At 24.8% G+C, this 24,987-nt stretch overlaps 1 protein-coding gene across 6 annotated transcripts in view; it reads right to left on the reverse strand.

Moving 5' to 3' along the window:
• LOC100201949 (kinesin-like protein KIF20A) overlaps positions 1 to 24,987 on the reverse strand; it is an 87,186-nt gene that overhangs the window by 11,805 nt on the left and 50,394 nt on the right. The window contains exons 14-26 of one of the 6 annotated variants that reach the window (XM_065793290.1): positions 20,469 to 20,637; positions 19,780 to 20,037; positions 15,127 to 15,244; positions 12,299 to 13,521; positions 11,850 to 12,029; positions 11,546 to 11,603; positions 7,984 to 8,283; positions 5,503 to 5,801; positions 1,934 to 1,969; positions 1,758 to 1,786; positions 1,493 to 1,524; positions 1,087 to 1,175; positions 647 to 1,001 (exon numbers count right to left, since the gene is read on the reverse strand). In XM_065793290.1, coding sequence (XP_065649362.1) covers positions 744 to 1,001; positions 1,087 to 1,175; positions 1,493 to 1,524; positions 1,758 to 1,786; positions 1,934 to 1,969; positions 5,503 to 5,801; positions 7,984 to 8,283; positions 11,546 to 11,603; positions 11,850 to 12,029; positions 12,299 to 13,521; positions 15,127 to 15,244; positions 19,780 to 20,037; positions 20,469 to 20,637 — 3,049 coding nt within the window. In that variant the 3' untranslated portion in view covers positions 647 to 743. Of the gene's footprint in view, positions 1 to 646; positions 1,002 to 1,086; positions 1,176 to 1,492; positions 1,525 to 1,757; positions 1,787 to 1,933; positions 1,970 to 5,502; positions 5,802 to 7,983; positions 8,284 to 11,545; positions 11,607 to 11,849; positions 12,045 to 12,298; positions 13,522 to 15,126; positions 15,245 to 19,779; positions 20,038 to 20,468; positions 20,638 to 24,987 lie in introns of those variants that run through there. The other 5 variants (XM_065793289.1, XM_065793288.1, XM_065793287.1 and 2 more) reach the window with 5 other exon arrangements.

Consider the following 24,987-nt stretch of genomic DNA (forward strand, 5'->3'; position numbering starts at 1 on the left):
ATATATATATATATAATATATATATATATATATATATATATATATAAAATATAAATATATAAAATAAGCATAAATATATAAAATAAGCAAGAAAAAAAAAATAAAAAATAAAATATAATACTTTAGATAAAAAAAACTTTTTTTCAGAGAATTTCAAACTATTTTGTAAAGAATTTCAAATTTTTTGCAGAGAACTTCAATAGATATGCTAAAAATTTAAAAGCAAGCGTGTTGACATAACTAAATACAACTAAATGTAAAGGAAAGGGAAAAAAACAACAACAACAACTTGTAAATTAAAACAAGTATCTTTTCCATGTTCTCAGGACATTGTTATAAAATATTTAAGTATTCGTAAAAATTTTACAACTTTAATTTTAATTTATTTATTTTACTATTTACATAATGTAAATGAAAATCTTTCATTTAAGTTTAGTCCATAAAAATTCAAATCAAATCACATTTGTTCAAGTTGCTGATTTAAGATGCACATTGATAGATTTATATACGGATTTTTTAAAAATAACAGAATGCTAAAATTAAATTACACCATTAATAATACTTTAACTAAAAATAAAAATAAACTTTGCTAAATTGATTAAAAATTATCTCTTTTAAGAGCATTAAATTGTCCCCATTTGCAATATAGATAATAGTCTTACTTAGTTTAAAATTTCATTGGTTAAAAAAACAGAATATAAAAATGTAATAAAAAAGTGCATCAACAATAACTAGTAATTAAACTATGAATAGAGAGTTTGCAGTTTACGTTGAAGAGAAATTGGCAATTTTTTAGAGTTTGTAAAGCGAATGCCACCACACAAAACTTCATCAACAAAAATCTCGTGTTTATTATAACCAGATTTGACTGACCAAAACTTTTTATCACTTTCTTGCCATAACTCTAGCATTAAACGATTATTGGATTTTGATAATACCCTCCCAATGCTTGGTTCTGATACACTTCCAGTTTTAAAAGCAACAAACTCTCCTATATTAATCTAAAACAAAATTTTTTTGATTTAAAAAATTAGCAGCAAAATAATTTTTATAAAAACTAAACAAAGAATGTATAGTAACACTTACATGGCTGCATAGGTTATTTTCATTATCTGAGTCTGTTTGAAGAGGTGACAAAGCGATACTCACAGACGCAACAAGTGATTCATTAGACACTGATAGAAAATCAAAGTTTTTTTTCATGTTTTCCACATACAGAGTTTCAAAGGGTAATGTAAGTGACTTAATTAAATATTAAACTTATTTTGTAGATTTTTTTATGCATAAAATTGCATATTTTACATTTTATTATTGCATTATTATTTTATTATTGCATGTTTTATTTTTAAACAAAAAATTATCTCCATAAAAAGAACAAATATTAAAACAGTATTCTTTTATTTTATTTTGCTGTGTCATATTTACTTATATCTATTCTATTTTTGTTTCAATACAGTTAGTTATATTGAGTCTAGTTTTATTCAATTCTTACCAGGCAAAGTTTTGCATTCATTATTTTGGATGCTAAAATAAAAATTAATGAAAATTTTTTAATGCCAATAATAAAATTTATTAAAAAATCACTTTATTTAATTATTAAAAACATTAATACACTTTATCAAGCTCAAAATAACAAAATACAAAAATTCCTCCATTTTAAAACAATTTTGTTATTAATTTCATCCCACTTCTTGCTTGGCACAAAAAAACAAAAAACAAATATAATAAAAAGTTGTGTAAGCAACTTTTAAACTTACCAATCCAATACTTTTCGGCTAAGATAGGACTAAAAATTAAAGAAATATTTATGTGCATATCTAAAGTTACAATTTTTCAACTTTAACAAATATTAAAACATTTTTCATTATTAACAACCGTAATTTACACATAATGTCTTTTTGTAAAGAATTTGTTTTTAAAATGAAAATCACACCTTTTGAGGAGTTATTTTTGATTTCTTTGAAGTTATCTAAAAAAGCAATTAAATAATAATGTTAAAATTAAATAAAATAATAACATGAAAACTTAAACATATAATCAATATCATTCTATAAATATTTGGTTATAATTATAAACAGCTATTTAAAATTAATTACAGAACCAGTCTTTCACAGGAAGACATGTGATCACATGCCTTTATATGACCAGGCAAATCATATTTTGCTTTGATGATGTAACCGCAGCTATTTCAAAAAACATTTTAAAAACGCATTGAATGAAAAATATTCTGAATTATACCTGAAGTAAAATAAATTACATCAAAACTTTGAACAAATGTTTTTATATTAGCGAAACGCTTTTAAATAAAGTAACAATTTACTGATTATGTTTTTTTTAAAAGTATAATTGGCAGTTGCATATGTTTTTATAATTTATAATATATAAATTGCTTAAGTGTGCATTTTTTATAATAAACATTATTAAAAAATAAAAAATTATTTTGTTTTTATAAATGATGGCACTCTACGACAATGAAAGTCTCTTTAACGAATTTTAATATAAGAATAATTAAAGTTAATGCATTTGAAAAGATAAATAAAATTTCATTGAAAAAAAAAAGACAAATGTTTTAGAAAGCCGTTACAATTAAAAAAGTTTGATCTTAAATGCTTTTATATTATCGAAACACTTTTTAATGAAGTAACACTAATGAATTTTTATAATAAGTTTCAAAAACTATTGTTTTCTTTTACTTATATAATTATGAATTTTTAATGATAAATGTTTATCTTTAAACATATTAAAAAAAACAAAAAACAAAGTACAAATGTTAAAACAAAGAATGAAATGGTTTTTTAATGCGTAAATTAAATCAACTAAGCATTTTAGTTTGATGAGTTTTGTTTTAGTTGGGTTTTATATATATATATAAATATAAATATATATATATATATATATATATATATATATATATATATATATATATATATATATATATATATATATATATATAGTGTGTTTTTGCTTTAGTTAAGTATCTTTTTTATTTTCTCTTTCGTTAAGATTTTTTTTTTAGATAAGTTTAAGTAAGTTTTTGTGGCGCATTTTTAAATTTTGAAAATATGTCAAAAGCCATGGTCAAATAGTTAAAACAAATTATTTTTTTGTGTGGTCTTATAACTGCGTGCGATCGCATCATCTGTGAATCTGTGATCACATCTTCCTGTGAAAGACTGAGCACGCTCAACATTGAGATGGATGTACAAATTTAAGGGAATGTGAAAGAGCATCTGATAAGATAAAGAGTGTGCTTCAAAAAAAGAAACAGACTGATTCTTCTGTTTGGAAGCAAGATTATGCTAATCTTAGACATGCATATAAAACTCCATCTAGTAATGCATTAGTGGGTATAGCTTTAAAGATGCATTAAATGATAAAAAATAAAAAATTATGTTAATAGTTATGAATACAAAAAATATAGTGATTTTGAAACATTAATGCAAATCATCTTATTAATTATTATTCAATTTATGTTGAAAATAGGAACATAAAATCAATTGCTTGCAAAGTGAACCTACTGGTCAAGAGCAACAAATTGTTGTTAATATTGCAAAATACATAGAAAATATAATATTCTTGAGGTTGGTATTGATAAAGAATTAAGCACTGTAACTGATAATGCAATAATCAAAAAATCTGAAACATTATTGAAAACAAATATCCAAAAATATTTATAATGGTCCATATAATCAATCTTGTAGTAAAAGATATTTGCTTTCTTCCTTAATTTGTAGATATTCTAAAGAGTTTGGTAAACTGACAGCATTTTTAAAAAAAAGAAAATTTCTTATTGATCAACTTCATATAATTCAAAGACATAAAGCAAGAAAATAGTTTGAAGAAAATGTGAACATTATGACATGCAGTTTTAAAAATGGTGGTATAACCATTGTACATCAGTTGCCTGTATTCTTCAAAATAAAACAGTTCATTTGAGTTTAGTCAACTTAGATGATTTTTCACATATATCTCTGTCCATAAAAAAATCAAAATATATAAACAATATCCGGGGCAAATTTTTTAAAAAAGATTGTCAATATTTTAATAATGTTATGAGATCATTATCAAAACTGGTAGGTTAACTGGAATCAGATAGTTGTCAGAAACTTTATTATCAAACTTTAAAAAAACAAAATCTTTTTAGAAGCTATGAGTAAATCTACTCTAGACATAGTAGTTCAAATTAAATTAATGAATACTGTATCAACCTACATCGTAGAAAAATATGATTTGAACTTTGTGGAAAAGATTAGCATAAATGTTTCTGTTTACATTAATATTTTTCTATTTCTGTTTCTATTTGAGTTTTTTTCCTCTTCAAATTTATTTAAAAACACAAAAATGTATTTAAAAATGCAAGTTCTACAAAAAAGAGACAAACAAACACATGTTTGTTTGTTTGTCTCTTTTTTGTGAACCCTTAAAAATGGTAATTATAAAATTTGTACCACATCCTCTTTAGATAAGTTTAAATAATGATAGCTTATTAATTTAAAAAATGATACACTTATTATTGGACTGTTATGTTTACACAAACACATGTTTGCTTGTTTGTGTAAACATAACAATCCAGTAATAAGTGTATCATTTTTTAAATTAATAAGCTATCATTATTTAAATTTATCTAGAGAGGATGTGGAACAAATTTTATAATTACCATTTTCAAGGTTTCACAAAAAAGAGACAAACAAACAAACATGTATTTGTTTGTGTAAACATAACAATCCAGTAATAAGTGTATCATTTTTTAAATTAATAAGCTATCATTATTTAAATTTATCTAAAGAGGATGTGGTACAAATTTTATAATTACCATTTTCAAGGTTTCACAAAAAAGAGACAAACAAACAAACATGTATTTGTTTGTGTAAACATAGCAATCCAGTAATAAGTGTATCATTTTTTAAATTAATAAGCTATCATTATTTAAATTTTTCTAGAGAGGATGTGGTACAAATTTTATAATTACCATTTTCAAGGGGTTATCTGGCCCATCAAAACTTTGCAATTATCAAACTTTAAAATACAAGAGCAAATTAAGGGGCAATATGACACTCTGCATAAGAGTATTGATACTAATTTTTAGAAGTACTTATTCCTTATGTAGAGTAACATAAAAAGTTAATCAAACAAACAAACAAACAAAAAGTTACAATTAAGAACTTGTTAAATATTTTAGATAGCATAGAAGAAAAATTCTTCGATGCTATCTTAAAAAATTTTAAATTTAGACTTTAGCAAGACTGAGACAAAGATATTGTCAAAGGTTTAGAAATTAACTTTAACAATCAAATGCCAAAAGAAATAGTAAAGAATACATTGTACAAAACATTGTGATAAATTGTTTAAAAATATTAAATTGTTATTAAATAGCAACAAAAAATGTTATGAAAATAAAAATATAACATAGTTATATGAATAAAATATTTATTGGTATAAAAAATATATAAGATTAAATGCAGTGTTTATATGAATGAGACATTAAAAAATTTTTTTTTTTACTGTGTTTTCATCTGTTATTGAGATTCTTTTCTGTTTAGAACGTGGCTTTTTTGCAGAAACCTTTGTTTTATTTATACTTTTTTCTTCTTCTAAAACTAATATTTTTTCATCTAAAACTGATAATTTTTCTTTATTTGTTACTTTTCTTCCTTCTAGCAACGATATTTTTTCTGTATTTAATTCTGATATTTGTTCTGCTTGTAACAAAGCTATTTCTTCTTCTTTTAATTCTACTGATATTTTTTTCTTTTCTAACATTGATATATTTTCTTCTAGTACCACAATTTTTTGAAGATGTACTAAAAACAAAAGTTACACTGTAAAAATATATAATTTATTATTTCAAAAAAACAAAAAAACAATATAAAAATCAATTTCATATATCATTCAACATTAAAAGAAGAAAAATTATATAAAAATCAATACTCAAATTTTTCAAAATGATTTTGATAAAAATAATGTTTTTAAAAGACCAAGGTTGTTCTATAATTTATGAAATCCAGTGTTTTAATTCAAATAAAAATGGGTGAAAAATCATCAGAAAACATTCCATTGGTGAAGGAGATAGAAACAAGTTTTCCATCCCATTTTACATTGCAAGCTCAGAGGGTATGTTCGCACCTGGTGGGAACAGTGTCTTGCAAGAGAACCAAAACTTATTTAAGCAATATTAATGAGCTTGTATCTATTCAAAAAAATTATTAAAAGATCCTAAAAAATAGCAAACTTGTTGTCTGAAGACGTGGGTGATAAAGAACCAACAACCTTGCGAAAATGAATGAGAGCCTTCAGAACCAGAGAGCCTTCAGAAAATACAATTGATAAAAGTAAAAAATTTTGTGCACTTTTCTTTATAAAGTTTTTTTATTCAAAATTTATTTTGTAAAAGTTCTATTATTTTCATTATTTTGGTTAAACTAAATGTACTCCATAAAAATTTTCTGCACAGAGTAAAACCTCAAAAACACACAAAAAAGCATATTGAAACAGTACTAAAAAGAATGAAATTTGTGTAGCTGACATTTTTTAAACATACCTTATGTTTTATAGGCAATTGTTCTTGAAAAAATTGGTCAGAAAAACAATTTTAAAGACACTTCTTTCACAACTACTTTTACCAAACTCATTGTCATTTCACTTTTATTAAATTTCTTGTTATTTTAGACTTTTTGCAACCACTTTTATTAAATGTCTTGTTATTTTAGCTTTTTCAAATTATGCTTGTAAAACATTTTTTTTTAAATTAACTCATCTATTAATATATAACCAGTACAACATTAACAAGTTTTTAAAATTCATTTCCATTTCCAATTTATTTCCAACTAGTCTTGAAAGTGGAGTTTGATTCATTCAATTTTTAATTCAACATTAAAATTTATTACATTAAACCTCATGTTTTTACAAATAAGATTTAATTCAACAATGTATATATTTGAATATTAAAGAAAACAAGTATAAAATCAAAAAATAAATACTGACAGAAACAGGGTGGATACACTGTCACTATTAGCAAAGTGGACTTGGTTTAAAACAACTGTAATAATAGAATCAGATGATTGCAGTAGTGAAAAAAGTGGTTTATGAAATACCAACTCATGCTGAAGATATCAGCATGAGCTGATAATTAACAAATAAAACTTGTATTTTGTTTAACACATAAGTTTATTGGTTAAAAAGAAAACATTTAACAACAAAAAAATTGTTTAAGACTTGACTTAAAAAAGTTGTGTATTTGATAAATGACCATAACTAATGCAATTTTTTAAATTAAATAACAATTATATATTATTTAACAATTTGATATTAATTAAGTTTTTTGCAATTTCAAAATTTTTATATCATGATTTTGAAAGATTTTTGGTTATCATTCAGTTTTTTATTTATTTTTAACAATTAGATCAGTTTGATTTTTTTGTTTTTGTTTTGACCAAAAGAACAGTTTTGATCGGTTAATCGTTGCTTTTAAAGTCATCTTTAAACTGTAATCTTTAACACCAAAATATTGGTTTCAGTAATTTATAAATGGTACCACTGAATTGTGCACGATTTTTTTTTTCTTTTGATATATCATTTATATATCTTTTACGATGAAAACGAGTGGTAGTTTTTGTTTTTTAGTTATAAAATTTTAGTTAACTTTTCTAAACATCGTTTATTTATATTGCACAGTCAATGGGTTAATTGAAAATAATTTTTCAAAAAAAGTTTTAATTTTGAATACTTCAAATAGAGTTTAACAAACTGAAAAAAGATTTTAAAATAACTTACAAATACAACTTTAACTTATGTTAAAAATAATTTTAACATTAGGTTTTTTAAAAAGTGAAAAAATTATTATTATTTTATGATACTTTGTAGCTATTATTGCACAATAGGCAACATTTATATTGTTGCACAATAACAAGGTTGAGGTTCATATTTTATAAAATATTGAAGTATATATTTTAAGAACAAAATGTAGAATATTAATACAGAACTTACATTGATTTTCTGTTTCAAGTTTAGAGAGTGTTTTATTTTTAACAAAAAGTTTATCTTCAGCTTTACTGCACTTGTCAGACATTTCTACTATCTGAATATTAAGATCATTTATTTCGGAACGAAGAGCTGATACCACTGTTTCTTGTTTAAGTAAGTCTTCTTCTAACTTTGTAATTTTTTTAATCAATTTTATTTTATTTGCTTCAAGTTTTTGAACTTGCAATGGCAATGTATCAACTATTGTTTCACAATTTGGTTCCAGTGAGATGTTGCCCTCAAACTTAGCCAGTTTTTCTAATTCTAGAAAAATAAAATTTAATAATTTGCAAAAATATAAACAATAAAATAATGTTAATAGCAAAGCTGAAAGCAAACCATTCTTTTGTATTTTGTTTTTGAAATCACAAAGTAAGTCTAAATAATGAAACTTAAAAAACTGAAACCTACTAAAATGAAAATTATTCAACTGGAAAAGAGAAGATGGTGGGGAGGGGGGAGGGAAGGAAGCGGTGATTTACTTTCTTTATAATTATAAAATAGTAAGCGGCACTTATATCTTCTTTATCTCTTTAAGAGTTGGATATAAACATTTAAAATACTAATACAAAAAAATTATAAGGTAAAAATAAGTTCCAGAAGTTCATGTTCCAGTATAAGTTAATAGTAAAAATATCTTTTTTATATTTTTTTATTTAAAAACAATTATTTAAAAAAATATTAATTAAATATATAATTATTATTTGCTGGCTAAGCAAGATAAATTAGAAATACATATACAAGTATATTTTGTTGATTATATATACATATATATGTTGTTGATTATAAGTAAACAACAAAAACAACAACAACAACATCACACACACATAAAAAAGAAGAAATATTTGGCATTGTTAATCAATTTCCATGGCAATACATTAACAAAAAACATTATAATAGCTACTTAAAATTCCCATTTAATAAAACATTACTTTACGCATTCTTTCCTTCTAAATTTAATTAGCTCCCTGACTTATTAAATATGATCAATCAAAACCCCCACAAAAACCTAATAAAACTATATTCTAATAATACATTCGATCATACATGCAGAAGGAGTGTCACATAAGAAAGCTTTTGAAATATTTATGAAAACAACAGGTATGAGTTTGTGCTATAGAATTTAAAATCAAAATGAGTTGCAGCAGAAAATTTGGCTAACAGACATTTTATCCGGTATTCAAACCATGCGTAGTAAGGATCTTGATTTGACCAAAAAGAAATTCGAGGTTCACTGAGCTGCCTTGAACTTGTAAAATTGCAAAAGTTTCCCTTTTAGGTACACAATGGATTCCACATAAAGTTTGGGCTTTAGAGATGATATCAGACAGATAAGGTGTTTATTTAACACATCTGGAAAATATGACAGAAGATCGGGCTTTTACAAACGCTGAACAAGATAAATTTAAAGGATATCACAAGAAGTGGGTTTATGCAAGAATACTGCTTTACTTTGCATTATTTATCGAAATCTTTTTAAAGTGAAGAGATTGATGTATTAGCTTCATCAGGGTTTATTTAACAAGCTAACAACCAATTAAATTGTATTCAAAAGACAAAATTTATGGATTTGCCAACAGTAAAACATTTCCTTGCCAAAGTGACTTAAAAGGGTGGAAAGTTTTATTTCCAGGGTGTCGCTTTTTAACGATTTTGTAAATGCTAACATTTAGTAAAAAATTCAAAGTCTATTTTTATTGAGTTAGTAATGAATTCAACCATAGAACGTTTAGAAACATGTGATAATATCTTTGATATGTATAATACAAAAAAAATTTAATTCAGAAGGCTGGCTTCAAAGTATTGAAAACGATGCAGAAATAGGATGAAGAAATAGAAAAAGTTTATAACTTTCACAATACACCGTTGCAACATGTTGGTTTCACCGGAAGCGTAAATGATGTTTTGGATGCTTGGCATAGCTTAGTAAATTACACAGTAAAGTACTTAGTACCACATAATACCGGTTACCACAAGTTATGGCACCAAATATTCTCCAGCTTGATGAAAAATGGATGGATTTACTTCTCATCGAACTATTATTTACTTTTGTATCTAATGCAAAAGTTGAAATGCAAAAGTTGAACGCCTTTTTTCAATAATGAATAGAGTGAAAATGGACACACACAACTCTTTGAAAGAGAAGTATTTGCAAAATTTAATTCAAGTAAGTTTGCAAGGAAAAGATTATAACGTATTTGATTTAAGTCCTGCTATAGAGTTATGGGCAAATGATGAAGTGCGAAGACCAACACAATCAGAAAGAGAAAATTACTCAAAAAAGCAAAAAAAAACTGGTTTAAAAACATTAATTGATTTGGATTCCTCATCTGACGAATCAAATAATGAATAGTCCAAAACCTTTTTCAGTATTTTGTTTGTTTTTTAAATAAATATTCTTGTGTTAAAGTTTCAATCACCAAATATTTTCTTAAAGGTTCCTAATGTTTCTTATATCATTTTTGTAAAAAAAACTATCATTTCTTTTCGGTAACCAAAACTGTAAAAGTTCGATCATTAATATTTGAATAGCTTATTTATTGCGTAGAACGCAAGAGAATGAAACAATTTTACAAATTAAACTTTGAATGAATGGGCTTGATACTTTGATCTAATTTGCATGTTTTTGTCAATTTTAAATAATGCTTTTACTAAATGAATGTAAAAAATATATTTTATATTATAAATATAATAAAAATATTTATATTATAAATATAACCAATATATTTTGTAATATAAATATAAAATAATAATCATAAATGGACGAGATAATAAATAAAAGTTAATGACAATCAAAATAAAGTTTTTTTAACGTTTTGAATGAATGACTAAGCATAACCGAATAATGAATCAAATCAACTTAATTTCTTATTTGTTAATTTTTATGTTAAGTTAGGATAAGCCGGACAACTTATCATAAATTTTTTTTAAAGGCTCAGTAAAGTACCTTTATAAGGAAACACTAAAAAAAAATTTATTTAAAAGGCTCGTTGGTATTTATAACGTGGCACTTTAAAACAAAGGCCCTGTATAAGTTTTTATTTTGATTTTTTTATTGTTTCTATATAATTATTTCGAGCACTGTAAAACTCATAAGAACTCATCAAATTTAATATAAAACTATTTTACTTAAGAGTGTTTCTCAACATATGTAACATTTGAAAATGATTAAAAAAAATCATGTGCAAATAGTTTAATTAGTCATTTAATAATTTGGTTAATTAAATTTTTATCTCTTTAAACAAGTTAATTTTATGGTGTTTATTAAGCTATAACATAAGTAAATGAGTAAATGTTTTAACAGCTAAGTGCACTTATTTTAAAAAAAACGCTTTATTGTCCACTTAAACTGTGCATATTCTAGAATGAAATAAATTTTCTATTGAAAATTGAGCTAATGAGCTATTGTAGATTACCAATTATATTGTTATTGCTGATAAAATTATAAATGAAAAAAAGGCGACCATATATTATAACACATATTCAATTAATATTAATGTTCAATTAAAAACAACAAAACAAATACCTGCTTTTAAATTTTGAATTTCATTTTTTGAAAGTGAAAGCTGATCTAAAGCTTGATTCTTCTGAAAAAAATAAACGGGAGGAAAAAAAAAAATGTAGCTTAATTATTCTAAAAAAAAGAGGAAAAAAATGATAGAAAAAAAAAGTGACTCGATTCTTTTAAAAGAGACTGGGAAAAAAAATGACATGACTTGAAAAAAAAAAAAAAAAAACACTGTCAAAAACAGTCTAGAATAGCCCCTGATCATAACTTGAAAATAAAACAATAATAAGAACATTCCTTATCAAACAAAAAAATCATGTACCTCAGCCTCTAATTTATCTACTTCTATCCATGCTTTATCCCGATCATTTATCAATTCTACTTTACTCTCCTTCAGCTCCTGAAACATAGTCTTAAATTTATCCTCAAGAGCTGTTTGAAAGTTATGTTGATCTTCTAAATCCTTACGCAGCTTTAATTCATTTTCTTCATAAACAGTTTTCTGAAATTCATGATTCTAATGTAAGATACAACATATGGTACAATACTAATTTTGTTAATAACTATTGTAGTTAACAAATAATATAATTACAATAATTATACATTACTTTTACACATAAGTAAATACTACTATTCAAATTTTTTTCAAAGCGGTGTAAATTACCTAATAAAAATCGTAAATTTTTGCTTTCAGAGCAAAATTTAATTGTGTATAAAAAAACAACAAAAAAACATTGCATCCATTTTCTTTAAATACATAAAGCAGCTTACCTTTACCAAGCGCTTAGCTTCTTCATTGATTTCTTGTAGATTCATTACCTCTCTTTCTTTACACTTCAAAAGAGACTCGCTATTCACCAGTTTTTCATTTAACATAATAGACTTTTCACTATTTTCTGCGCTATCCATTTCACAACTTTTAAGCTTGTCTTGAATGATAATTAATCCTTCTTTTACATTAAGAAGTTCAGCTTCTATAGATTGACAATACTCCACGCTTTTTCCATATTTGGTTCGCTCAACTAAAAGCTCTGCTTCTGCAGATTTTAAATTTGTCTTGAGTTCTATAAGCTCCTGGTTTAAAGAAGTATTATTATATTCAAAATCGGCGCAACTTTTTTTCAACAATTCATTAGAAAATATTAAATTTGTATATTCTTTGTTAAGTTCATCAAGTTTTGTGTGCATTTCAGCATTTTCTTTTTTTATTTTATCATGCTCTACTAGAAGCTCTTTGCTACATTCTTTTTCGAGCTGTTGAATTTTGTTATTTTTACAAACTAGACTAGCTGTTTTTTTTTCAAGAGCTTTTGTAGTATCTGCTAAGCGTTTTTCTAAATTTTGTATAATTTCCACTTGTTTAACTTTCATCATTGGAGAATTTGGACTGGAGAAATTATCAAATTTTTTCTGAGTATGCATACTTTTTATGAGAGGTTTACTGGGAGTCATATTTCCTTCATGCAACATCGTATCTTTTTCTGGTTTCATAGAACTATTATTATCATAGGAACTCAACTTTTTCTCAAGCTCTTCAATTTTGACCTCATAGTCTTTAATCTTTATCTCTAAGTTTTTATTGCTTGTTAACAAACTTTCTATTTCTTGTGCATTTATGTTTTCTTTACATTCTTTTTCTTCATAAAATGAAATTTTTTCTTTTAATTCATAAATTTGTTCATTAAGTTCCTTTATTAAAGAGGCTTTAACTTTAAGACTTTCCTGGTGCTCACTAGTGACTGATTCAAGTTTTTCTATTTTTAAACAATTCTCTTCATTTTCAAATTGAGCAGTTTGAAATGCTTCTATGGATTCCTGGCAATTCTTTGCAGTATGCTCCAACTCCTTCAAAGTACTTTTATATTTTTCATCAAGTTCACTGTATTTTCTTTGAATTTCATCTTTCTCTTCTGTTAAAAATACATTTTTTTGTTTAATAAGTTCATACCATTCTTCGTGATTTGATGCTACTTTAAGAAGTTCCTTGTGATCCTCTGAAATAAAATATATATTAATAAAATTTCATTTGACTAGTGAAATGTTCATCACACTTTAGTGATAAACAGAGATGTCTGTAAATATGATAGATTATCAGAGTTCAGATGGAATTCTAAGTTATATAATGTCTAGTGGTTGAAGGTATATACCTAAAATCATTTAAAATCATTAAGCCTAGTGGTTGAAGACATATACCTAAAATCAGTTCATCAAATTTTAGAAAAACTATTCTAAGATTAGCCTAGACATTTTCAAACATGAGATTTTCATTAAAAGATAATTTAATCTTTTGTTGAATACAGATTTTTGTATCTTAGTTGTAATGCTGCATATAATTAGTAAAACCAACAGACATACAAGAAACTCAGAATATTTGGATGATATTCAAAGGAAAGAAACCAACTACAAAAATCTCTAACTGAAATAATGACATATATAAAAAAAAAACTTTACAACTAAAATACATATAAAATCAACTTTTATTTAAAATTTTAAATCTATATTATAACACAAAAGCTGTGGATATTGCAATTGGTTCCATTTTGATGAAAACATGAAAAAACTTTTTGTGAGTTCAATGATAATGAAATCTCATGATATGCCAAATTGTTGATTGGTTCCTTTCTGTTGAATATTTTCCATTTAAACTCTGATAATGCCTAACATCACAGTGCAAAATTTTCACTAATTCTGAACTTCAAGTTTTTACAAATAACAACTCAAAATTAAGAAATGTTTCTATAAAGAAACAAAAATATTTTCACAAAACATATCATACCAGTATGATAACATTACAATGTTATAAATACATTTTAGATCTCCTTTTTTTTAATATATAAATAGTTTCACACCTTTCTATACAGCTTTTTTTTTTGAAATTCAAATTTACCCCCTCCCCCCAAAACAAAACAAAAATTAACAACTTAATTTTCTTTATCGCTATTTCACTGATTTATTTCACAAACTTGTACATTAAAATTTTTGTTCTGCAAAGTTTGCACACCAAATTACGAAGCTAACTTATGACAATTGATTCAAAATAATTAAAATTTTAATAAAAACCCCTCTACTTTACAATGATATTAATTCAATAACAATTTAAATCTGCATACAAAATCTTAAAATAAATATGACAATGTTTTTGAGTTCAAATTTACAAGTTAAAAAAATATTTATATATTGACTTTTAAATATCAGGATTTTAAATTTACAAGAAACAATCCAATACAAATAACTTTATAATAGTTAAACTTTAACATAAATAATAAAAAGTTGACCAAAAACTCTAAATAAGCAACTAAAACAGAACCATTCTGGACTATGGTAAGAAAACAAGCAAAATGGCTGCACTTCAATATTGTACAGAGATCATCTGCAATATCAAATGTCATCATTACTAAATACAACAACTTTTAAAAAAATTAATAATAATTTTATTATGACCTTTTTGTTAAAAAAAAATAATTTAAAAAAATAATTAAAATTTTTAATTAACTATATTTAAAAAAAGTCATTTTTTCATCCATTTTTATTTTTACCAAAGAATTTTACTGACACAAATCAACGACGTTTAGATCTCTTAGGAGGAAGACTGTACTGACCTTCCAGTTGCACTAACTTTTGAAGTTTCTGTTCTTGTTCTTGTAACTGACCTTTGGTTATTTCAAGTTCACGAGTTGTTTCTGCAAGCAAGTTTTGGACTTCTTCCAATTTGCTTATCTTAACAAAATTAATTTTAAACTAAACAACTGTATCCCATAGTAAATGACATAAATCAACTAAAGTTGAGTTAACTTAAGCAACCATACTAACAATTTAGCTCAGTAGAACAAATTAATCATACAAATTAAAATACTATTAACATTAAATATCAACAAGTAACGACTATAACACTATTAACATTAAACAACATATCAACCAATAAAACACTGTCAACAATAAATATCGACCAATAAAACAGATTAAAATAGTATTAACAAAAAAGACAGAGCACCTAGAATAAAATGTATCTTATACTAAATGTTATATTTTAATGCTGATTAAATAATAGTAGTATAACTTATTAAATTTGTCTATTACTAAAAGTTATTGTCATTATTATTATTTATCATTATTAGCTATTAATAGGAAAAGCAATAGCGGTGTAACTAGTAAAGTGCTCAATTTGTAAGCAAAAATATATATATAATATATATATATATATATATATATATATATATATATATATATATATATATATATATATATATATATATATGTATGTATATATATATATGTATGTATATATATATATATATATGTATATATATATATATATATATGTATATATATATATATATATATATATGTATATATATATATATATGTATATATATATATATATATATATATATATATATATATATATATATATATATATATATATATATATATATATATATTTATATATAAATTATGTCAGTGTATTCTACAAATAGAGTGCTCAATGTTCTTAAAGAACAGAGCAATAATGAATTAGCAAAAACACTAATCTAATTTTTATCTTCAACATTATGTTTCACCATCAGTAGGTTCATCAGGAAGAATCTTCTTGATGAACCTACTGATGGTGCAACATAACGTTGAAGATAAAAGTTAGAGAAGTGTTTTTACTAATTTATATATATATATATATATATATATATATATATAAAATGATGTACAGAATAATTGGCATCAGCTTAATCTGCCACTTTTTGCACAATTGGAATCGGCCTTTTTTTATTACTAATGTTTTTTTTAAAACAATTATATTTTGTTTTGTTTTATTGTTATACTTAAAAGTAACCTATTTAAGCATTGTTATCTATATGTATTAAAGTATTGTCTTCTATATTTCTATATGATTGTTATTTAGATATCTGAATTACTAATAAGTTAATAAAGTTGCATAATCAAATATATATTCAGAATGCCAGCAGCTTTGTTTGGAAAAGATATTCCAATAAAATCACGCAGTTGGGTGTGGAAATATTTTACTATTTCCCCTGAAGATGCTTCAATTGCAATATTTAGCGCATGCAAATTGAAGATTACAAGAGGTATCAAAGAAAAAAAATCCAAGTCTTTTAACACAACAAATATGTTGTCTCATAATAATACAAAACATAAAGAAATAGCAAGCAAAGAGTTTAAACTTAATGAAGAAGAAAACAAAAGGAGAGCAGAAAGTGAACAAAATGTGTTCAAGAAAATCAAGTCAACTGACGTTGCTCAAAACAGTCTCAACAAACTTTGTTTGCAACACTTGAGAGAAAAAAGCCCATGGATAATAATGATCACAGGTCTAAATTGATTAATAAATATATTGCAGAAATGATTGCGGTTGATATTCAATCTTTTTCTATGGTAGAAGACATCAGATTTCAAAGATTGCTAAACCATTTATGTCCTAACTATTGCATTCCAAGTGGAAAATACATTAAAAACTCTGTTTTTTAAAATATATACAACAAAGTCAGACAAAATGTCCATAAAGAAATAAATGATGCTTCATAGAAAACATAAAAAATAGGTTAAATTTTGTTGTGATAATGACCACTCTAAACTAAAGTCACTGGAAAACAATGAATGGATTATTTTAGAAAAATTGCTATGACTTTTAAAAATGTTTAACGATATAACAAATTTGTTAAGTGAGCGTGAAGCAATTGCACCTGCTATAACTCCAACTGAACAAGTTATAAAAACCTGGTTCAAGCTGAAAAGTCTCCCTTGTTTTTAGGATTAAGGACAACTTTAAAAAAATCAGTGAAAGATTTGAAAAATATTTAAATGAAAAAAATCTCATTTTAGCCACATTTTTAAATCCAAGGTATAAGGATAACTTTTTTCCAAATGAAGAAGCTGATAGAAATTTTGAAAATATAAAATGGCTTGTATATTGCTCAAAGTCTTCAACAAAATAATCATATGGAATTTCAACCCAAGGTCATCAAAAAAATCGAAATCTAGATTCATTGTCATCAAGTACAATGAATCTAGATTTCGATTTTTTTAAATGCTTTGAAAATTTTATTAAAAATAAAAAAACTTTAAAAACACAAAATATCTGAAGTTCTGCAAGAAACAGAAAGCAAGCATTATTTAAAATTGAAAAATGAAGTTTTAATTCATTTGAGCCAAGACATTATCATGCAACAAGATAGTCCTATAATATGGTGGGGAGCAAATAGAAATAACTTCAAGCAATTAGCACTAATAGCTCAGAAATAATTATCATGCCCTCCATATTCTGTGAAAAGACAAGAGGACAAGTTTATTCTTCATGACAAAATAGGTTATAATAATTTATTCTTCATGACAAAAACTCCGGAAACAGGAGAAATGCTTATGTTTTTACATTACAATATTTGTATGCACAATTTTAAATACTAAACATTGTTACAACTGCTATTGGTGCTTTCTTTAGAATTTTAAAGTTATTATTTTTTTGGTATTTGATTTTGAAGTCTTTTATTTTATTTTGAGAAAATATATATATATTTATAAAAGTTTCTTTTTTATTTGCTTTTTATAAAGAGAATAATATTCTAAGTAAACTGCTTATCATAATACCATTTTCTTTTTAAATATATATATATATATATATATATATATATATATATATATATATATATATATATATATATATATATATATATATATATATATATATATATATATATATATATATATATATATATATATATATATATATATATATATATATATATATATAGAAACACACACACACACATGCACACACACAAAAGATGTGGTATGTATATGTAAAAAATATGTAAAAAAGTATATTTACTTTGTTACAATACTTCATTACTTTTTGCAGTACTTCTACATGAGTTCTATTTACAAAGCAGTACTTTTATTTTTACTTTCATTACTTTTCAGACTTTTTTACTTTGCAACAAGTTACTGTCAGAAAAAAAGTAGAAAAGTACTTGAACTTTATTGGTTCAAAAGATTTGTATGATACATACAATATTATGAAACTGACACCGGTACCACTTGACGCTAGATTCTAGCCACGCATCAAGTTGCAATATTGAACAAATTTCTAGTCACAAAAATTAAATAATAATATTAATTAACATATGTCTTATATATAATATTAAATGAAAAAAAAAGAGGGTGCTGACTAATTTTTTTTTTTCATTATCAAAAATTTTTAATACAAAGGTTTCACTGTAACCACATAGAAACAAGATTGGAAAAACTATTGTTGATTGACAAATTAGAAACAAACCTGTTCTTGCAAAACTCGTTTCCAATTACTGACGAACTACTGAGGGTATAAGAATGGCATATTAGGAGAAATCCTAAAGAATTGAACAAGCCTACATGATAAATTATTAATATTAAAGAGCAATGGAAAAATGTTGCCACCATTATTTGTTGCATGATGAGTTAGTGTAACACCAAATGTCTTTTCAGGTCAAGCTGAAAAACTTACCAGGACTTACAAAGAAAAAAGTTGTTAATCACATTTTTATTCTTATTTTTGATGAAAAAGTTCTCAAGCTGCTTATTATCCCAGTCACGCAAAGCTGAGACAACACCCGAAACAATTATAGAGATTAAATTGACAAAATGTGATGAATTCAATAAATCCATTTTGAAATTTACTGTTTCTTAAATGTATTAAAATATAATGTAAATTTTGATCAAAGTTTATATTCATATATTTAGACTTTTGATGACAGTTTGTAAATAAATAGCAAATATATACATAAATATTTAATTTATAATGTATTATACATCACCTTCTAGTCCTGGCTAATAAACCCTGTTACTATTATTGTTTAGCTAACAAGACTTTAGTTGTTCAGCTATTATTGTTTAGCTAACAAAAGATTGGTTGGATGTAAAAAGCTCCATATTTTTTATTGTAATAATACTTTTTGTTAACTTTAATTTCTTTTGATTTTAATTAAAGTAGCTCTATTATATTATTACCATCTTGATTGTAATGCATCAGCCAGACGTGCCTCATTTGACATATGTTGGACTATGGTTGCTTGTGTTCCAGCTGTCCTATTCTAAACTAAGCTTTCTATCTAGTACCTTGTTGAGTGTTTTATACAAATTACTGTGTATCTACTAAAATTTGTTGTTATGTTGCAGTGTAGTATTTAAATAAAAAAATAAAAAAATGTGTAAATATTAAATTCAAATAATAATTTTAACAATGCAAAAAAATTCCAAAAAAATAATACCTCGATACTATCTTGTGAGTTATCACTCAATGCCTCTATCAATTTCTCAATTTCATCATCTTTATACATCAATTGTTCTTGCATACGATTCATAGCTTCAGTTTGCACTGCAAGTGTTTCTTTAGCTTCTTCAAAATCTCTTTTTAAACTTTCATATAAACCAGATAATGGCAATGGAGACAATTGCTTGTTGTGATTTTTATTTGATTCTAACTCATCTATTTTTGCTTTTAACTGACAAATAGTATCATCTCTATCCTATTTTTAAAAAAAATGAAAAAAATTGAACAAAATGTTATACTGTTAATATATATGGATAAATTTATGAAATAGACATTGTATACCCAAGGATAAATTATCTTTTTAACTAGTTTTATAATTATTACATAATTTTAAATAACTTATTTTTATCCACATCTTTTTTGAATGAAATAAATGATCAAAACAATTTTGAGTTTTATAGTGTCACCTAATAAAACACATACACAAATGTGTACATGAAAAAAATGAACAAAGTGTACACAAAAACATACACACATGTGCTTACATGAAAAGAAAAAATTATGCATTAAAGTTAAATTGTTTATTTAGAACTTTGTTCAAAGTTCATACTTTATAAGAAGTAAGGGTGAATTTACAAGATCAAATAAAAGAAAAAATGTTATAGTGACAACACACTTATTTATTACCTTTAATTTTAAAACCTCTGCTTGAAATAATACTGCTGATACATATCCATCACCATCTTGCTTCTCACGCTGTTCATTTTTATGTAGGGTTTCAGCTAAATTTGTAAGCAAGTCTAATCTTTTTTCCATTAGGTCTTCTAACCTTTCACGCTGTTCTTGAAGCTGATTTCTAAAATTTAAATTCACAATTAAAAGATTAATAAAATGAATTATAGCGGCATCCTTTTAATTAAGATAATTAATGAATATTGTTTACTTAACACCCCTAAACTTCTACACTTGCCCACATTAAAAGTATTCTACTATACTGTTTTCGTATTTATTAATTTCGTATTTAATAATTTCGTATTAATTTTTTTGTATGGAGAATCAAGGAATTTCTTTTGAATTCTTGTGTTAATTGATTTATATAAATTTAATTTTCATTATTTATCATAGGTATTTTTAATTTATTATGAAATTAATTTTCATTCTTAAATTCTAACTGCATAATAATTACACATCACACATAACTCATGTATCAGGGCTCAAGTAAAGCGTAACAAAAATTCTGATTGCTTTTCACACCTTTGTGATTAGTTTTTCCTTGATTTTATTTAATAAAACGTTTTAAATTGAATCGCAATACTGTTTTTTATAATTTCACTTATGGCAATATTAGGATTATAAAATAAATTGAGTGGAAACTGCAGTGACTTCCATAGTGGTAGATTTTTTTAAAACAGAAAATAAAAAGAAAGTAAAATAAAAGATTGAATATCAGTATAAAAATCAGTTTGAACAAATATTTAAGTGCAGAAAAAGAAAACAAAAATTTAAAGAACTAAAATAATAATAAAAATAACCTTTATGTAAATATATTTTAAGACATAAAAAAACAAAAAACAAATAGACTTTTGAATATTAACAAGATTCTTGATAAAAAAAAGATAAACGAAAGAAAAGTTTCTAGATTGAAAAACGAATTTTTCAAATTATGAAGGACTTTATTTCATTATTGCTACTTCATTTTATGAACATTATACACTTTTTAAAGCTTTTTTTATTGATGTTGTTAAGTGAAGAATATTTGAAATGCAATACAGTGTTTTAGTAATAAAAACTCCATTAAGTATATTGACTAATTTTAAAATATAGTAATAAATGGATGCAAATAAGGTTCATATCTATAGAGTATCCACAGATATAAGGTGGGAGAAACATTTTAATTGCAAATTAGAATATGATCTAAATGAGTTCTATGTAACTAAATTAAGATGCAGTTTATGTGAACGATTTTAAAAATGGATAAACAAAGCAAAGTTATTTTTTATGACCTGCATTGAACAAGGCATGTTATGAATAAAAAAACTAAGCAGTGCACAACTTAAAGTGGCTATCAATATATAATATAATACCATCAACAAAAAACATTAAGTTCAGTTTCAATTTCTGACCATGTTATTCATAATACTCTAATCAGCTATGGTTTACATAAAATACAGAATCCATACAAAAGTTTAACATTGTCTATTACTTGGCAAAACATAAGCATACTTTTAGGTTATTCTTATTTGAAAAATTGGGTCAAAAAATTGGAAAGCTTTTATGATACTGACTGTGCAACTGCAATATTTACAAACTCCATTAGGCTGTAAATTAAAAATAAAGTTTTAGATTTTACTGTGTTTTCAATGATGGAAGCACAGATTCAGTCATATCTGAACAGGAGTTTATATTCTTTATTTAAAATACAACCCAAAAGTAAAATTTTTATCAATTGAAACAACGAAAGAATTTCTAATTCAGTTTATTGAAAATATGTATAAGATTTTTTTATAAGATTTGGGCAAAGCAATATAATAAATATTAGGTGTAAACCTTTATTGAGCAAATGTAAATATAGGAGCCTATGCTAGTTTCAACTAATTACTAAAGGAAGAATCACCACAGCTGAAAACTGTACACTGCTTTGACCATCAACATTAACTAGCTTTAAAAGATACATTTGAAATTTCATCTTTAAAACTATTGAGAAACTATTTTTACAACTCTATTGCTTGTATCAAAAGTCACTGAAGTCCTACTATAAAATAGATGGATTAGTCTAAACTGGGGTTGTACTGTTCTGAAACCCAAAAAACTTGAGAAACTCAATGGATTGATCACAAGTATAAAGCATGAATATTGCTTAAGAAAATTATGGTCTGTTTATAACACATATTTAATGATTCGCTACCAACGACTCCTAAAATTCAAACAGAGAAGAGTTTTAAAGGTTTAAAAGCAATAGAAAAACACTTCAGTTCCTATTCATGCATCAATTTTGATGTTTTTTTTCTCTATAGCAGAGTGGTCTGAAAAAACTAATTGACCAAAAAATCATATCAATAATTTTATTTTATTACCTTTAAATTCTACATTACCCAAAAAAACTAAAAGTTTTACATTTTTGCTTGAAAGAAAAGTCATTAATTGTATCCAAAAGTGAATAAAAAAATGATTACAAAATTTCTTGTGAAAACACAACATTTTTAAATATTTGTATAAATTTAAAATTATATGCAAATATGTATGGAATATTTTTAGAAACAATTATTATAGCACAGATTTTAATTTGAAATAATAATTTTTTATTATTGTTTTTTTTTTGCATTAACTATTGATGTTTGAAATGAGCACAAAATAAATGTTTTTTCTTCAATTTTGACTTCTTCCTTTAACTAAAGTCCATATAAATAGACTTGATTTTATTAAATCTTTATATGCATATATATTATTTTTTGAAAAAAATCAGCTGCACATTTAAATCTTCTAAAATATACTTTTTTTGCAATATCAAAAATGGTAGTAGCTCTATTTTCACTGCTTTTTTAAAAATATAAAATACATACAATATATATATATATATATATATATATATATATATATATATATATATATATATATATATATATATATATATATATATATATATATATATATATATATATATAATTATAATTAAATTTTAGAAAAAACAACTTTTAATGGAACTTAAAGTTTCATGCCTATTTTTCGGAACCAATTTATTACATTCTGCGTATTTTGCTATTGGTTTAAACAGAGCCTGATTCTTAATTCCGAGTTGATATTGGATAAAATAAATTTGGACAATCTTCCTACCTCATTCTTTGCAGGATTTAAAAGACGCACAGTAGGGTTGTTTATGAAGTTGGCTTTATGATTTTTTAAAGTTATAAAACAATCGGCAGTTCCGTTTATCTCGATTCTATTAAAAATATCGTGATTTGTTAAAATTTGCTTACTTTCTTTATTTACTACATTCTTCAGATTTGGGTCAGCCTTTTTATAAATGGAAGTAATTGCATTTTTTAGGTGGTTGTAATCATTTTTAGATATTTTGTACATGTTGGAAGTTTTGTCAGCTGGAGTTAAAGTTTTATTAGATTTGCGTAAAGATTTAATGTCATTATTTATTTTTTCTTGAAATGCGTTGCTGAGATTGCGAAATTTGATAGTTTTAACAAGATTTATTAAATCTTTTTCAAATAGTGACATTTCTTTAATTTGTAGAGGACACTTTGAAGATTTTACTCCATAGTTAGTGAAATCATTACACTTAGACGCATCACCAAGTTGTTTGTTAATAAAAAACAACACTTTCCATCTCATTCTTTTTATAAGAGCTTCAGTTTTCTCAAGTAACTGCAGTATGGATTCTTTTTCAGATGGTATGGGTATATTTTTGATTGAGTATTTAAAGTTTATTTTTTCCATCTTGGAGAATTTTGAGTAGAGTGCTCAACTGAAAGGAGCATTTATATTGCTGTTGTATAATTTAGTATTAAAAATACTAAACTCTTGATTGTTGTAGAGTGCTCAATATTTAAGAAAAAATATATTTTTTCAAAAACAGAGCGTTTTTGAAAAAATATATATAAAAAATATATAAAAAGGCCGACCCAAATCTAAAGAACATAGTAAATAAAGAAAGTGAGCAAATTTTAACAAATCACGATATTTTTAATAGAATCGAGATAAACGGAACTGCCGATTGTTTTATAACTTTAAAAGATCACAAAGCCAACTTCATAAACAACCCTACTGTGCGTCTTTTAAATCCTGCAAAGAATGAGGTAGGAAGATTGTCCAAATTTATTTTATCCAATATCAACTCGGAATTAAGAATCAGGCTCTATTTAAACCAATGGCAAAATACGCAGAATGTAATAAATTGGTTCCGAAAAATTGATGATAAACACCTTTGTAAATTTTTAGTATTTGACATAAATGATTTTTATCCGTCAATTGATGAAAACATGCTAAATAAAGCAATTGCCTTCGCCGAGCAACATATAATTATAGATGAGCAAAGCAAATCCATTATACGTCATGCAAGAAAATCTCTCATTTTTAATGATGGCATATCATGGATTAAGAAAAAAGCAGGATTGTTTGATGTTACCATGGGAGCCTATGATGGCGCGGAAGTTTGCGAACTAGTTGGGATTTTTCTTTTAGATCAACTTTCGCAGTT

This window comes from Hydra vulgaris, chromosome 03, assembly GCF_038396675.1.
Source record: "Hydra vulgaris chromosome 03, alternate assembly HydraT2T_AEP".
Lineage (NCBI taxonomy): Eukaryota > Metazoa > Cnidaria > Hydrozoa > Anthoathecata > Hydridae > Hydra > Hydra vulgaris.